Here is a 17,657-nt window from a genome sequence, read left to right as displayed (position 1 = left end):
ACAGGAACCCGGAGCGTCAGGGCCCCATCCCGAGCCTGCAACAACTGCAGGTCTTTTATCCGTCGCCCTCCGCTTTCATGTAGCCAATCAATCAGCCAACGATTTGTAAAAGAAAACACTTAACTGCGTGCAGCTAATGTCAGGTTGTTCCACTTTTGTTTGTTGCACAGCAGCGTTTTCCACTCAAGTATAAAACATGAAGTGAAAGGGACGAGGAGAAAGGTCACCTCATGTCAGTTCGTGTTAACTGGTGTGTTGGCTACCAGTGGGACCCGGCTGCTCAGCCTGACAAAACAATGCTGAATAGTGGCTGCTGTGGAGAGGATTCCTGGCATTTTTCTTCTGAGAAAAGATTGAAATAATACTGGGTTGTGGGGACAACCTGATGCGACCCTATTGTTTCTCCAATGTTTATTAGTTATTTAATAGTGTAAGGTCGTTTTTAGACTTGTTATATTCAAGCTTTGGGTAATTTTTCTTGATTTTGAATGTTTTATGAATAAATTGACACTGATAATGAAAAACTAATAACTGATAATATTTAAATATTTATAGTTTTGAGCCTCTAAACTGTTAAGTGTCATAACTCAATAGTACCCCCGAGGTGCAGTTAATGGCTTAATTAAGCTCATGTCGTGGAGAATTACCGCCCTTCCCCAAAACACCTGAATCCAAGCCTGTCACAGTAATTAATAAATCAATGAATTGCATAATAAATTAAAACAAGCTCAATAATTTCCATTTGGAAGATTGCTTTTCCTCATGTCTGTCTTTTTTTCTAGCAAATTGGTCTCAACAAGCCCCTTTTTTGAAAGGCAGTTTTGTTCAGAGACTTCAGCATAAATTTTTAGGTGTTTTGTTTATATAGACTGAAAGATGTATAAGATACTTTCCAGTGCCAGTGTTAAATGTTCATTAGAAATGAAAGTTTATTGATCTTTGAGAGGGTACACTTGCATTATTACGCCATTATGTTACTTGAAAATGGAGTCAGAACAATATTATTGTTTATCGCTGTAACTTCTAGGACGATTTATCATCCAGGAAATTTTTTTGTCATGACTCTCCTACCTGAATCAGATAAATGGTTGGTTGCCATGGCTTTGCAGTGAATGAATGGCTGATGATGAGGGAAGTCGGCCATTTGATTCAGGTGTGCTGCAGAAGGGATACATAGACAGTAGGACTGAACTTGATCACCTCTGCTGTGACTCAATGATTCACCCTGAAATATTTCAGATTTTTCTTTATCCTAGGAGCCAAACAAATGATTCAAAACCAACAAGATCAGCATGTTTCACATGTGAACAAACTCCTTTTAGAGATTTGAATGGATTGATATTTCCAACACATTGCGGCATTGCAACAACTTTGGATTGTGTGTTAGAAAAAAGGGACAAACTTCAAGTTTGTGTTGAAACATCACCCGGTGGCCACAGTCAGACTTTTCCTTTCACTCTTTGAGGTCCTAATCCAAGTAGATCACCAACTGATCTACTTTAACCTTTGTCAGAATGTTTCCTTTAAAAGTTTAGGACGATACATATCGGGATGTTGATAAGTGACCAGTTTAGCGCAGGTATAAATCATCCTAAAACCAACAAAGAAAAACCTCTCAAAATGAAATCGAGCTCTGATAACTTTGTCATGTTATTGTTTGCAATTACCTCCAGTGGGGCTGCACAGTGGCGCAGTTGTTAGAGCTGTTGCCTTGCAGCAAGAAGGTTCTGGGTTTGATTCCCGGCCCTGGTCTTTCTGCGTGGAGTTTGCATGTTCTCCCTGTTCATGCGTGGGTTTTCTCCTGGTACTCCGGTTTCCTCCCACAGTCCAAAAACATGACTGTCAGGTTAATTGGCCTCTCCAAATTGTCCCTACGTGTGAGTGTGTGTGTGCATGGTTGTTTGTCCTGTGTGTCTCTGTGTTGCCCTGCGACAGACTGGCGACCTGTCCAGGGTGACCCTGCCTCTCGCCCGGAACGTTAGCTGGAGATGGGCACCAGCAACCCTCCTGTCCCCATTAAGGGGCAAGGGTGTAAAGAAAATGGATGGATCGATAACCTCTAGATTGGCAGATTTGCAAAGTAACTTTGACTTTTATTGTCATTCCAACAGTGAACATGGAACAAAATTATGTTTTGTTTGGCTCAAGGACACTTTTACAACCAGCGATTAAATCTAGGGGGACTTGAAGTTTAAGTTTACAGAATAAATATAAAAATCTCCACCAATGACCACAAAAAATCAGCAAAAATGGGATCTGGTGTCTATTTCAAATGGGTGAGAGGCGTCGGTCGAGTCCATCTTCAAATTTTCCAAAAAACAAAAAAAGATTGTTGCAAAGGAGGAAGCATGCAAAAGTCCTCAACCGAACTGACATGGTCTGAGGTGCTCAGTGTTTCAGTTTTAATTGTAATTCATGAAGTCTGTTTTGCAGGATGCATCGCGTGCCGCTGTTTATTATAATCTAGCTTTTTAATATTATTCTAAATAGGAAGCATCACGTTATCTAAAGTATTATTGATCTATTAAGTTGAGGTGATTAAACTGTAAATTGTTATCGGCTAAAACAAACAAGCAAAAATAATCTATAATATCTTCCTGTGTTCAATCAATAAAGAGACACGCTGGCCACACTTTGCTAACTTTTGTTTTTCATCCACTAAATTTCTCTACCTGCTTGACCTTTGCAGGGTCTCATGGGGTCAATGGGTGAGAGAAGAGGTCACCAGTTTGTCACAGAGTAACACAAACAGCCGTGCATTCACACAAGGGCAAAATAGAGTGGCCAATATAACTAACACGCATGCTTTGGGGAAAACATGCAACTCGGCACATAAAAGGCTACATAATGTATGAAATCGCAGTAATAATGGAAATCTCAACACATGAAACATTTTGCTTATAGCTGAGTTTTAGTATTTTTTATATTTCATTCAAACTATCCTTCCACATAATACATTTATCATAAGGACTTTGATTTATATCATTGTCTTGTAAAATTTCAGTTATTAATGGTAAAAAAAAATAAAGGAAAACTAGCAGCATAATCATTATTTGGGTTGTTTTCTCCACTGTTTGTTTCACAAAACTGTCAATGAATACCAGTAAATTTCAAAACATGAATAAATGCAGTTACTGTGTTATATAAATTACACTTTTTTAAGTAAGTGGCATCTTGAAGAAGTGTATTTCAAATGTGAATGTTTTTCAAGAACAGAATTTGTTTTAATGCTCCTCAAATCCATACAGTTAATGGGAAAAAAAAATAATAGTTTGTTTTTTTTTTGGTCATTTGTAAACTTTTTTGTTATACAAGTAGCATAAAACGATGCTCCATATCACCCACATGTTGTGACCAGGACGCTAAAACTCAAGGAGAGCTGTGAAAATGTTGTGATGACTTCAGAAATACAGGAATTTTCAAATATAATGCAACTTTATTGAAAATCTTCAAGAACATTTCTGCTTTAGTGTGTAACTTTAGCAACGGTTAGCTTAGCTCAGTACTCATTAGCTTCATAGGTGTAAAATGAGCTGATCAGGTTTGGGTTTCTGCATGAAAACAGAGCAGTAGACTTGCTTTGCTGTGTTGTTTTGAATGAGTTTCCGTTTTTGCAGGCGTCGGCTTTAGATGGAGCATGAAACAACCGGTCCATCTGTGTTTGCTTTAAAGAAGAAAAACCCAAACATGTTCTTCTAAATATTCATGAATCTTGAAGGGTTTTTGCTGGGTTTTCATCCCAGATGTTTTTCTGGCCTTTGCAGGAGGAAGTGGTCGATTTGGTGTTTTCATATAATAATCCTTCCACGTTGTCTTTATTATCACAGTGAACAAATGCAACAGGAGACGTTTTCACAAGCGGTGCTTGTTGTTGTAGAGCTCAGCACAAAAGGTCTTCCTTCAGCAGCTCTTGAGTCATCTCCCCGGTTCTTGACGTGATGCCGTGGTCTGGTGTGCCTTTGTGCGAGTGTGTGTGCACACACTGCCTCTGCCTGTGTGCGCTGGTTGCTGCTTGCCAGGGCAGGGCAGGGCAGGGCTTCCTGTTTCTGTGATTGCTGCCCAGGCAGAGCATAGTCGAGATCCTTTCGTCTCTGTTCCTCTCTTGCTCTGCCACCTGGACCTTTACCCACAAACTTGGCGCCATCTCCACTCCTCTCGCCTCCTTGCTTGCCTGTTATTCTCGCTTCCTGCCTGCCCTCTCATTATTTCTAGCTATCCTTGTGATTTTTGTCTCTCTGTCTCCTCCTCTTCCTTTCCTTGCTTGATATTTCTCTCTCCTTCCAGCCTTTTTCTTTGAACAGCTCCCACTCTGACACAGCCTCTCTTTTTCCTCTGTAAATTTATCCACCACTCTGATTCATTCAGTGATTCAGAGACTGAAAATTCAGAGGCGCTAATAAAAATGTCCTTTTTTTTTTTTTTTCTTCTGGGGTCTGTGGTGCACATGGTGGTGCATTTTATTAATAAATTTTTTCCCCCTTCGGCCGGTTTTTACAGGAAAATCTGGAGCTTTTGATGTCTAAGCGGGCCTTGATGCCATACAGATTAATTGAGTCACATGCAACAGATTGAATCCGGCCGATCTCTGCAACAAGGCCGGAGCTATAAAAAGGTCAGACGGATGTGGCTTGTCGTAAATTACATTTTACCTAATGAGTAATCTCAATTAGCAGCACATCCCATTTTGGCAGGAGTAAACCACCAAACTGTGCATGGACTATGGGAACAAACTCATTGAGAGGCAAACCGGGTCTTTTGGATTTGTTTTTTTCTTGAAAGTGAAAAAATAATAATTAAACTGATTAGTAAAGTGGAGAAATACTTGAAGTTTGATGAAAATATGACTGAGCCAAATCAGTCAAATTAACTCACAGCTGTTTCTGTGGGAAAACCCAGATTATTGGCTATAAAGCAAGAATTAAATAGTCAGGAAATTATTTGCTGACTCGCTGGATAAAGTCTGAATCTCATAACTAAAGATCTTGTTACAATAAATATGTGAAGCAGTTCCTCAAGGTTGTTCAAAGTTGGATTTTGCATAAAATCTTTTTGTTAATTATGTCAAATATCAAAAGTACTATTTTGTTTCTCTGGTTCTTCTGCAGTCTTGAACTTTCTGGAATCAGGATAAGAATTGTTAAGAGATAAAAGGCTAAAGTTTCTAGACTTAATTCAACCTGGGTTGAGTTTTTTTTTTGCAAACAAATAAAAACGAATCACAGATATCAAAATATGATTTAATAAATTAAAGGTAATCTCCTCCTACTTGGTGTAGATCTGATGAGGTGAAAAGCTGAAAAAGCGCTTTACCCCATTTGACAACATAACTGCTGTGTTGTTTCATGAGTTGTAAAGCACACAGATAATCAAAGCCCACCAGTGAAATGTTAGAATGAGTAAAGCACAGTAAAGTAGATGAAAAGTGTGGAAATGCATGAATATTTGCAGGAACCCTGCTTAATATTGTCCAGTTGACCATACGTAAGAAAAAAACCTGTAATTGTGAATATTTTGTGTACTTCTGAAGAAGTACAACAACAGGCTACTTGTGTCACAGAGATGAAATCTGGCAGGTTGTAACATCTGCAGATCATAGAATTGAATACAATATAACCAACATCAAATATTCACAATTTTGCTGAAATAGAGGGAGAATTATCAAAGTATTTATTAATCCAATACTGATTGGTTGTGTGTTATTTTTACACAGAGTCCTCGGGAGTCCTGCAGTGACTTGATTATCATCAAAGAAGGATTATTATTTTGTAGGTATGCAGAGACATGCTTTTAGACCAGAACATTTATTAAATTATTGCCATTCTGTTTCATAGTCGGCGTCTTGCATGAATGAGAAATAAACAGGCTCTTTTTGCATGACGCTCAGCATGCAGCCGGCGCTCTCAGTCGCCTGATATGAGTACTTGACCCGAAAGCTCAGAGACCACATGAGTGTGTGTGCATCAAACAAGCTGTTCCCGACCGAGGGCGACAGGGAGCACACAGTGGTGTGTGAGAGCTGATACCGGGCTCGGCAGATATAAATAGGACCTCCCTGCAGTTGGGCTTCCACCAGTCGCACTGATAATTATCTCCGTGTTGTATAAGCGTCGGTCTTTGTGGATTTTAATTTATATGCCTTTTCTGGTGGAATAAGTGAAGTTTCCTGGGTTTTATTTGCTCAGTTCTTCTGTCTGAGTTTGCTCTGGATGCACTTCAGCAGCAGTTCATGTTGCTAGATGTTAGGCTCAGGTCCTGGTGAGCCTCTACTAGAGCAAAAGCATCAGATTTTCATGTTTGGCATTAAAAAGTTTTTTAAAAATTACCCAAAATGTTAAAAAGTTGGTATTCTTTTGGCCAAATCTTCCTAATTGTCATCATTGTGACATAGTTGCTGCACTACCAGTTCCAATTAAGTGTTGCTTTTTATAAGAGTATTGTTTTTATTCGTCTTCCAAATTATTTGTGAGAAATTCAGCAAAACTTCTTTCCAACTCTTCAATGTTGTGAGGTTTAGCATCTCAGTTTCAACTATCCACCTCAAGTCTGGTGACATCAATGGTAACAAAATTTCAATTTGCCTGCAGAAACTGAATGCATGCATTGCCTCTAAGAAGTCTGTTGGAATTGCATTGTTGCACACATTGATATTTGTTGATTTTTCAGCTATAATTTTGAGGGGAATCTCACTTTTAGGGCTCTTTTCCTCTCTTATGCTCATTTTGTGCCTTTGGCCTGATATGTTTGTTTTTTTCTTACTAGTTCTTTTGGGTTTCTTTGGTTCTGACCTCAGTAACCAACCTGCAGCTTCTCTGAAACATAAAACAAATTTTGTTGGATTTCTTTGGGTTTGATCTGGATTGTAATTCATTGTTTTATTGGGTTCAAGCCACAAATGAGATTTAGAGCCTCAATCAATCGAAACAGGGTTAACACAAATATTTAGACATTAGGTAACTAAATTAAAATCTAAATTAGATTTGAGCATATTTATTACCATTTACCCCCATTATTCATAAAAAAAAACTTGACTACAAAGAGACATGATCTGATGGTTTATGTCTATCACATCATGGACAGGAAATGAGAGAAGGGACAAAATGGACACATTTTGGTATGAAATGAGAGGTGAATTGGTCAGGCTACGTTTATTTCTTGTCTGATGAACTGCAGCAGAGTTAAGCTGCCAAAGCTTATCCATACGTTGCTCCATGCAGTTTCATCAGCTCCTCATGGTGTTTGAGGTGTCAAATTACTTTAAATGGCATGAAAGACATGAGCGGAAGATGAGGGTGAAAGAAACGAAAGAATGCTGAAGCATTGACATGTGTCCTGATGGAGTATTTTCTAGTTTGTTTGGACTTGCCTATGTCGTTTGATTTCCAGCTGAACGTTGTTCCACAGAACCATAATGTGGCAACAAAGCATCAACTTAGGGTTAGAGTTCCTGGATAATAGCGGAGAAAGAACAACAAAGCTGTTTTAACCTCTTTTTGTTCTCCCTGTGGCCCTCAGTTGAGGTAAAAATAAAAGGAAGCGAGGATCCGATCACATCTGGTGATCCTCATGCCAGAGAGAGGCGAGAGGATGAAAAGAAAAAGGAAAACCCTGGGAACAGAGACGGGCCCGAGGGATACGGCGAGAGGAAGTGTGTGTCTGTGCATGAGTGTGTGTGCATGTTCTGTAGTTGGTCAATGCTGAGTCATCGCTGGGCTGGCCAGGCAGATAGAAACAGGCTCTTGCGGTGGGGGGGGGGAGGCCAGCTGGAGGGTGGCGAGTGCGCACAGAGCATGCTCCAAAAACTACAGGAAGGGAATTGGTTGTTGTGACAGGACGCATCCAGGAACCGCGGTGACGCAATGTTTCACGATGACAAGTTTGCTCAGCCTCATTGATGTACGAGGACCGTCCGTAGATCCACCGCCGCCTCTCCAGGGAAACTTTCTAGTTTTATTAAGAGACTACGCACCAAGATTTAACAAGTTTTCATCTGTGAGCGTCAGCCACAAGATAACGAGACAAGTTGCTCCATGTTTGTCTCGACCACAACGACGTCCCCCTTCCCCCCGCCACCACCGCTCACTCCCTCCCCTCCTGTTTCTTGTGGATTTCTGTGATATGTTGGACCCGGTCTTTAACCCCCCCCGACTCCCATCATCCTTCGCTCACAAAACCTTGCACACACATGAATGCTTCCTGTGTTAATAAAACCTTCTTGGCACAGAATGAATCCTTTTCAGTGCTACAGTGGTTTAGCTGTAAGTGTGTTTTGATGTTCACTGGAATAGGGTAACGGCAGAGAACAGAGTTTTTGGATCAGATTGCCTCCAAAATTTTACAATATTTAATGTCATGAAGCCGTAAAATAAAATGGTGCTTCATAATAAGAAAGCCTTAATTGAAGCTTGGTTCATATCTGTTCAGAGGACATTAGGATCTTTTTTATACTTTCGTCATAACAATTGGTAAAGAAAAAAAACACATTTTTACTTCCTGTAATAAAGTAATTTAAAAAAAAAAACAAGAAACGACTGCGGAAAACCGGAAATCTATAGTTACTAGACAACAGTCAGTCAACTTTGCCTTGTTGTCTGAACTGTTTGATTCTACTGACTACTTTTTAATGTCATGAATATCATTTCAGAGATTTTTTTAAGTAAAAGTCAGAAAGTATGGCATACATTTGTACTCAACCCCTTTAATTTAATACAGATGCAACTTTTGTTGCAGTTTTGCCCATGAAAAGACTGAAAATCATGCTCTTTATTCTTTGCTAAGTAGCTTGAGCTCAGTCAGAATTGTGAATAGCCATTTGTAAGCTTTGTCACAAATTAGCTTAAGGGTGTTTTCACACCTCATAGTCTGGTAGACTTGGTTTGAACGGGAAGTAAAATTTCAACATTGGTTATATTTTCAGCTGATGCGGTTTGCTTTCATGCTGATGAACCCGTTCACCCCCGTGCCTGTGGGGGCGCTGCACCTAGAACCACTGAAGGAAGCAACACAAAAACCTCAAAAAAAGACGAGCTCAAAATCCTTCTGGTCAAAATATAAACAAAAATGAAGTACTGTCTGATTTTAGCGGTTGTAGGATTTCTCTAGCAGTAGACTTTGTTTTGGTTGTATTTACCCAGAATGCCCTGCATTATAGTCCACTTTCTGCTTAGTGTTCACACATGCTTTCAAACTTGAAGCTTCAGCCCAAAAGTTTGAATTCTTTTGCATCCTCCAACAGGTTTTTTCCAACATTTAGCTCGATAAAGCTAATTATTTTCTCCCTTGCAGTGTTAGTTTTCTATTTAGCCACCTTCTTCTACATATGCTGTATACCTCTACATTTTGCATTTCAACTTCTTATGGCATTCTTAGAGTTTTTTTCTTCTTGCCAAACGTCTACAGAGGCCAGATTTGTAGAAGGATGACTAATAATTGTCCTGTTGACAGATTGTCCAACCTTAGCTCTGGGCTGCTGCTTTAATTAATGCTCCCCCTGCCCAGCCTGTCTGTTTAGGTTTATGGCCATGTCTTGGTAGATTGGGAGCTGTGCCACACTGGATCGACTCAGTGTTGCTCTGTGAGATCGGGGTGGACTATCACAGCAGGAAATGCTCACATGGTTTGTTGTTGTGCCATACGTTTTTCATTATTGGATGATTCACTAAACTGATATTCAAAAATGATTATATTATTTCGACTCCCACTTAGGAAAATATCTTGTACATGTTTATGTCAGTAAATGTGATAACAACATGACTCGAGATACATAAACAAGTAATAAAGAGGTGTTAATGTCTTTCATGGAAATAATTAGTCTCTCCGGTTTTGTCCAGTTTTATCATCTAAAATGTTTTCTGCTGCAGTAAACAAGTATGCTGAATTATTAGTACCTAGTTAAAAAAAGTTATCCATCAATTCATTTTTGAACGTTATTAATAGGAATTAATCATTGTCATAATGAAATTTGAATTCTCATCATGATTAAAAATATTTCACAATAACAATAAACGATTTGATAAATTCCCGCCGCCAGCTGCTTTTACTTTGTGAAATCCCAGTAAAACTCATCAAAATTTGTGGTTGTGCTGTGAGCAAGTGAGAAAAGGCCTGAAAACATTTGCAGTTTCTTGTTCTTAAAAATCCATGTCAGCATGTTAATGTAGAACTACAACTTCCTCCCCCAATTTCTTTGTCTTGCGACGATTTTTTGTTATGTGTGTGGAATAAAACAATAACAAATTATGTTGTGTTATTTCAAAGAAATGAAATCCTAACCTCTTATTGGTAAAAAGGAAAAACCCAGATGCATTATAAATAGGATGTGTGTTTAAAAGGCTTTATTTGACGTCGTGGTTCTGATGTCTGCTTTAAGGCAACACTGACTCACTGGGAGGTGAGAAAGCAGAAGGAAGACTGAAACGGGTCGCATGCAAATACAGAAACACACAGATGGTTCTGCGCGCAGTGTTGTTGATTGAGAAGTTTTTAATTTTACTTCCTCAACCAGCCCTTCATTCACTGTCTCTCCGACCCATTCCCATCAATTATTTCAAATACTTAATTCAGTTCAGCTTCCCCAAACATTTATTTGTTCTGTTTTCTAGTTTTCCGTTCATTCAGCCTGTCTTTTCAGTGAACTTTGGTCATGCTTTTTTTCTACAAGACTCATCTGTGGTTGATTGCCCAAGATTTTTTGCTTAGATCCTTGAAATCCAATTAGTGCCACTGAAAGATTGGGCACTGATAAAATCAGCCTGTTTGGACCAGTGGTTCAACTTTTAACCAGCAAAATAAAAAATCTTTGTAATTCCTGGTGTGTCGTGTCGTTTAAGAGGGTAACATGAAAAATCTGCAGAATGTGCCAATTTCTTTCTATCTGATTCATCAGCTAATCAATAAGAATAATCGATTAGTAAAATAATCGGTAGCTGCAGCCCTGTAAGTTTCTCCTTCAAATGTTCTCAATTAATTGATTTTTGTTTTTCTGTGTCTCTGCAGTGATTCCCTGCCAGTCTGGTTACTGCAATGAATGGTAACACTATCCATCCAGCCAACACCACTTCAGCAGGAGGAGGTCCGAGCGTAGCGGCGCCACCCAGAGGCTGGTGGGAGTTCTGCGAGCTGCATGCTATCGCCACCTCCCGGCAGCTGGCTGGACATTACCGGAGCTTCGCCAGTGAGCGCCCGCAGCATGATCTGGTCCCGCCGGAAACCTTCTCCAAGCACTTCACCGACCTCTTTCAGCAACACTTCTGCCAGGAAGTCGACAAAGATGGCGCCTCCGGAAGCGCCTCCGCCACAGCTCCCTCGCCGCACGCCCTGATCAACCAGCTGCGGCACTCAACCTTGTCGCAGGACTACCGGGAGGCGAAGCGGTCAAGCGGAGGAGCCGCGTCGATATCCACGGTACCAAAAGTGGAGCCGGTAGTGGTGAGTCCAGAGCCGGAGCTGCCTCTGAGATGTGCTGCCAGGAACTCCTTTTCCGGGTCGCGAAGTGTCAGCGGCGGGTCGCTGTTGATTCAGAGCCACAGCAATGACGAGATCTCGGCCGCAGGTCGTCACCAGCCATCCGAGCGCCACTCCTCGGACTCTTTGGTGTCGGGTTCTGGAGGACATGGCGACGTCACGCATTTCCCTGTCAGCCAGATCCAAAAGACAGTGCAGTGGATTTTCCAGAAACGGCAATCCCGCAGCTCCCACTCCTCCCAGGACCTGTCTCCCAGCAACCCCAACCCCGCCACCGCCAACAACTGCCCCTCAAACAACGGCGACAGAGTGGACGAAGGCTCGTCCTCATCCTCTTCCTCCCAATCGTTCTCTTTTCAGAACTTCGAGGCCACGGCTCCGGCCGCGTTGCACCGACCCAGAGTTGTCTCTCATCTCCTGGAGGGTTTCCGTTGGTTACGCAGCAGAAGCATGCGGCTCCGGAGGCTGGACGTGAGCGGCTGCTGCAAGGAGGGCCAGCTCAAGTACCTGCTGGTGGATGACACTATCTCGGACTCTCAGCCCCACTGGCAACGCTGCCGCCTGCTGGTCAGGAGGATCAGAGACGCTCAAAGTGGAGGGGGCAGAGCAGGAAGCGAGAGGTACCAGCTGGAGCTGTACGATCCCCCAAAGGTAGGATCTACATTCCCAACCATCTGTTCAGTGTCTGTCGTCGCCACATAGCATCGGTTAGCTTTGTGTAGAACTCGCATCTGGTGAATTTTTCCACATCTTGTTACTTTCTATCTTTAAATAAGATATATCACCATGATTTTAAAGGGGATCTTTTTATGCAACATTCACACTTTGCACATTTTTGTACTTCTTTTTGAGTCTTTTCTGCTTCTACAAACAGCCTAGTCGCTTAATAAAATGACTGAGACAGTTTTAGGCAATAAGTTAATGTTGTTTGGTATCTAAAAATGAGCAGTTTCAAAAAACTTTCGAATGTAATGTGACAACCCAGCAAAACCCGTCACCTAGCAACCCAAGCTGAGCTCCAGCACGTTTAATCATTTGGTTTACTGCTGTATGTTGATTTACCATTCAGAAACCGCTTGCTGCATTCTTGTTGGTTGCGCAGGAGCCTCAACTTAAGCTTTTCAAAGATGTACGGCTGTATAACTGTGCATCTGTTTGCAGCCATTTTCACTTGCAAGTGAAAACGAAGCATGGTTTTTATTTGTAAATCAGATCATGCTCAGAGTTGAAGGAGAGCATTTCGCTGTGGTTCTTGCTTTACGTTTTGGGTCGTTGTCCAGCAGGAAGGTGAATCCTCAGGACTTTAGCAGCCTCTGAACCAGGGGATCAAACTCATTTTAATTGTGGGCCATCATACGTATCTTCAAAGAGCTGGTAGTGGCAGAATGGATCAATAAAAGTACCCATTAAATGTAGTTAAAATGTTAAATGAGTACCTGTTAAAATTAAATAATATGGAACATCAAGCTTCTCTCTGGCTGCTGTAGAAAAGCACCCCCACAATATGATGCTGCCACCACCAAGATTCACCATGGAGTTGATGTGTTCAGGGGGTTGTGGCTGATACTTACATGAGAAACCAACCTTATCCTCTAATCTTATCTACCTCAGCAAAGGTGTGAGAATCAGCCACTGTCCTCTTTTGCTCTGCAGTGAGATCTGACTGACGGAAACGCCACCAAGTCACGACTGCCGGTGCGCTGCTGCCAACTTAGCAACTTTATTGGTATAATGTGGTGACTTTCCAGACAAAACAAAATCATTTGTTATGTTTGTTTTGTCTCAGCATCGGCCTAAGTCTGAATCTTAAAGATTTGTGGTCAACCCAGAAAACTGTAATCGCTCCCCAACTTAATATAAATGAACTCCTCTTTAGAGGTTTCTACCTGCAGCAAAATGTTGAAAAACTTGTTTCTTTTTCCTTCCAATTCAAATCATGCTTTTCAAATGAAATCCCAATTAAATACAATTAATTTTGTGGTTCAAACATGGCAGCTTTTACAGAAAATTACAAGAAAATATTCTACATTTTTAGCTTTTTGGTTTTATGACATGAAGTCAACGTGTTCCACAGGTTTTCCTTCGAAAACAAGAGATGTGGAAATGCTTAGGGCAGCAGTGCGTCAGTCGGTCTAAAGCAATCAGCTGATTGTGAAATCCATGCGGGGTGACTTACAGTAAAACCTTTCTGAAAATGAAGGAAGGTGATTGGTATCATTGCCAGTAAATCCCACTTCTGCAATTACATGCTGCGTGTTTTTATTGACAGACATGTTTAGGCTTTTCACACTCACTGCAGGTGGTTTTGAGCTTTTTCCGTCTGACGTGGTTATTCTCAAGTTTATTCCTCTTGAACGTGGCTATTACTCGAACGTAGTAAGACTAAAATTGATTATTCGTCCTCAAAATTGTATGGGTCTTGGTTTAACGAGCCAGCAGCTAAATTAGCTACAAGTCTTTGCACAGATGTCACATTACTTTGAGCTTCCTGGTGATTTTCGTACAGATTTGCTTGCAACGCAAATCCCAAACCGCCTACCCACACATTTATCTGTCTATTTCAGGTTAGACATGCAGGTGTTCAACAACACCACAGCACCTATTGGGTTTCGTCGCCAGAATCTGATAATTGATTGTTTGTGCTGTTCTCAGTGCAGATGTTTCACAGGACTATGCTTGATCGGATTCTGCGTCGGCATTTCTCAAAAAGTTCTTTTACTTCTCAGAAGCGCACACCACCGAGCCATTCAGCATCTGTCGGGTTTCTCTTCTTGTGTTTCATATCTGAGCGAGATAAGGCTGCAGATCTGTGTGTGTCAATAAGATGGAAACCCACAGAAACCCTTTAAAGGGCTTGTTAGTGTAACTTCACCAGAGAATGCTGCTGCTTACCCCCCCCTTAAAATCAACACAAACATGAAGAAGGCAGAAAAAGTCACTTCCTGTTTCCAGCTGTTTTAGTTGCAGGGTTTCCCCCCCACTCTTCCTTTTTTACAAACACCATCCCTTTCCTCTGCCCCGTTATTGTTTGGTTTTCAGTGCTTTGCTGCACGGTTCGCCACATGACAAAAACGCTGCGATGACATTTAGTTTCGCCCCAGAAAAGCTGCTCGTTTTTCAAGTGTTTTTCGACGCGTTGTTGCCTTCTGTGGAGGATTTGATGTTTTAACAGCAGGAGAGGGGTTCGCTCTAAACTTGTCTAGTCACAGTTCGGTGTGGTTCAACTGTCAAAACCCCAATCATTTAATGTTAAATGCCGAAAATGAGACCAGAGGTGATATAGGTGAGAAGGCATCAGGAAGCAGGGTTTGGGTTTGGAGTTTATCTGCCTGTTTCTTTCTAATGAATCATTTGAAACGACAAAAAAAAAAAAAAAAAGGGAATTTAGCTGTGAATTTTTCCCAGTGTGGCATTTCTGTGCTGAGTTACATCAAAGCGTCAGCAACCTTTATGCATTCTTTTACCCTTTGGTGTGTAGATATACCTCCCACACTCTTTCCTGTTTGTTTGGGGTTGGTTTCAGCCAGGCACAACGTCTCTGCTTCTGAATCCGTGGCTAATAAAAACCTACTTAACCTGCAAATATGACACAGCCACGCTGAGAAACTCATGTTTTCTTGACCTATATGCATTTTCTCAAAGTGTTAGATTCCCCTCATCTCACAACAACACAGCAGGATGTTTTCTCTTTCTCTTCTTTTGAGCCTAAAACCCGTGCTTGGCTCCTCACATTGGGTTTAAAGCCTGCCGTACTTCCAGACGGTACGAGCTAGGCTGGGTCTCTGCATGGGGTAGTGCAAGGAAAGTGCATGCATGCGCGCATGTGTGCGTGTGTATGTGTGTGTTTTTGAGCCTTTTATATTTAGCAGCCCTCAGCTCATCAGGCAGCTGCAGCCCTAACCATGTGCGTGAGGTAATTCGGTTGATGATAGAGCCAGAGTGATACGTGTGTGTGTGTGTTGGCAGAATTGACCCTGCTCTTTGCTGTGCAGTAAGCCAGTTGCATTGTTGCTCTGAGCGCGCTCCCTCTCTTTTCTCTGGGTGTTTAGTCTTGGCAGGACGGACAGATAAAGCCTGAGAATGGCCTTAAAAGGAAGGAGCGCTCTGGAGAAGCATGCTCCCGTCTTTACATACACAAAGAATATAAAGCACATGCATCCCACCCATCTGACCCAGAAAAAATTATTCAAGCAGCATCCTGGAAGGAGGTGGTGCTGCCATGTTAAGTGTTGCTGCAGCTGCACTTTTTTGTGAATGTAAATCGAGTTTTCACACATAGTAAGTGGGATATTTTTTGCAAGCAGAGGGTCTCGCCCTGTATGCAACTCCTGGCTTCCCAGAGAGAGAAAAAAAAGAAGTCATAGGTCATGCTAATGCATGCAAACTTTATTTTTATCTGTAGATGTGTGTGTTTTTGAAACAGAAGTAACAACAGAGATGTAATGTAGCACAAAACGGCTTTCCGAGGAAGCCGATAGTGCTCTTGGGTGAGGAAAGAGCAACCAAAGCGCAGCTGCAAGGTCCCTGCATCAGCTTGAGAAATGAACTAACCCTTCAATTTTTTAAGAATCACATCAGGATGTTGCCTGAATCTACAGAGCTGGTTTTTAGGTCATATGAAAGCCAGCAATAAACAGGATTTAATACAGGGCAGGGGCCCAAAGTGTGGGCCAGGGGCCCACACTTTGGGCCCCTGGCCTTCTGAAGAATATTGGGCGGCCCCTCGACCTCAATTCTATAAATGAGCAAACCTGACCTGTAAGCATAGTCGGTTGATTCTGATGGACAAGTTTTCATCTTTTAGGGCAACTTTTTTCATCATAGATAAGTGACATCTTATAAAACATTAGGTGCAAAAAATAGATTCACATTTATTAATAAAGTTTTTGCATTCATCTTAATTTTGTAGTAACAAGACTTGCTTTTTCTCAAAAGTAGGTCTTGTAGCACAAATAAGAAACCAATCAGCCACAAAATGTAATTGTGGACCTGTGTTATTCTAAGACTTTGTTAATGTTTTGTATCTACAACGATTTCAGGGTTTCCCCCAGAGTATTATAAGCCTGGCGGACCACCAGGCTTAGAGTTGCTTATGTATTTTAGATTTTTTAAATGTTTGCATTTTTTAAGACTTCATAGTCAGTATTCAAGCATTAATCTTCCAATAATTATCAAGTGATATTTTCAAATTTCCAGTCAACTTTAAACATTCTTTAACTCAAAAATGCAACGGATGCATGAATGACTGCCGAGAGCCACAACCACTAGGCTTAGCAAGCTTTCTGTGGGAAACCCTGAGTTTACTGATCTGTTTGCAATAAAAATCAGAATTTGTTGATTTAAATAAAGTTGTACATTTTATTTTGTTTATTGTTGAGCCATGTGCTTTCAACTTAATAATTTTGGCTCTGATGGCGAAAAGTTTGGACACCACAGATTGACTTACTGGGAAAAGTCAGTTCCGCCTTGTAAAGTTCAGCAGAAACCTGCGGCTGTTTCACTTCTTATTATAATCTAAAGTGTTAGCACACACGTTCTGACCTAAAAAAAAAAAGCACGGTGTTTAAAAGAGAACGTCCTGCTGCAGTGTTTAGGCCTGAGATAAATTAAGATCTAGGCTCTTCGGTCGTCGTAACTGATCCACGAGATGAAGCTTCTTCACACATCAATGCACTTAAAGAGCGATTTTTAACTTCCATGTAATCGATGCCGAGTGCAGGTAGGGGGTAGCTTTCCCCCCTACCTGAAAAGTAAACCTTAATGCGATGTGTTTGAATTTAATTAAAAATCGCACTTGATGCAGATCTCAGCCGCCCAGCTGGATTGAAAAAGTGGGAGTCGAAAGTGTAGCAGCAGCCCGGACCATGAACAAGCGGCTTTCCAGGAGAACAGAAGTGAAAATGCATTTACAGAAAACAGTTGTCAGTAACTCTTACGGTCAAACAGCTGCCTGTAAATCTTTAGCTTTGTTCTTCTCTTTGCATTTGATGTGACACGACCGAACCCCTAGAGAAAACATCTGCAAAGCTGTAATTGACGTGGTGGTGCAAACTCAAAGCAGACTAGGATGCTTGTTCCTTCTTTGATTCTTTTTTTTTTTCTTCTTCTTTTCAGTCCTCTTTAAAATGTTGTTAAAGAGGCTGATTTCATGTCTTTGTGCTGTTTCGGATATCAAAAAAAATCACAAAGCTGAGGGA

At 41.1% G+C, this 17,657-nt stretch overlaps 1 protein-coding gene across 1 annotated transcript in view; it reads left to right on the top strand.

The window, feature by feature from the left end:
- Positions 1-17,657, top strand: part of sh2b3 (SH2B adaptor protein 3) — a 62,065-nt gene that overhangs the window by 7,057 nt on the left and 37,351 nt on the right. The window contains exon 2 of the mRNA XM_008418261.3: positions 10,993-12,111. Coding sequence (XP_008416483.2) covers positions 11,020-12,111 — 1,092 coding nt within the window. The 5' untranslated portion in view covers positions 10,993-11,019. The remainder of the gene's footprint in view (positions 1-10,992; positions 12,112-17,657) is intronic.

The sequence above is a fragment of the Poecilia reticulata genome, chromosome 9, assembly GCF_904066995.2.
Source record: "Poecilia reticulata chromosome 9, P_reticulata-male-v2, whole genome shotgun sequence".
Lineage (NCBI taxonomy): Eukaryota > Metazoa > Chordata > Actinopteri > Cyprinodontiformes > Poeciliidae > Poecilia > Poecilia reticulata.
The sequence above is the reverse complement of the archived record's forward strand: the minus strand, read 5'-3'. Positions and strand labels throughout refer to the sequence as shown.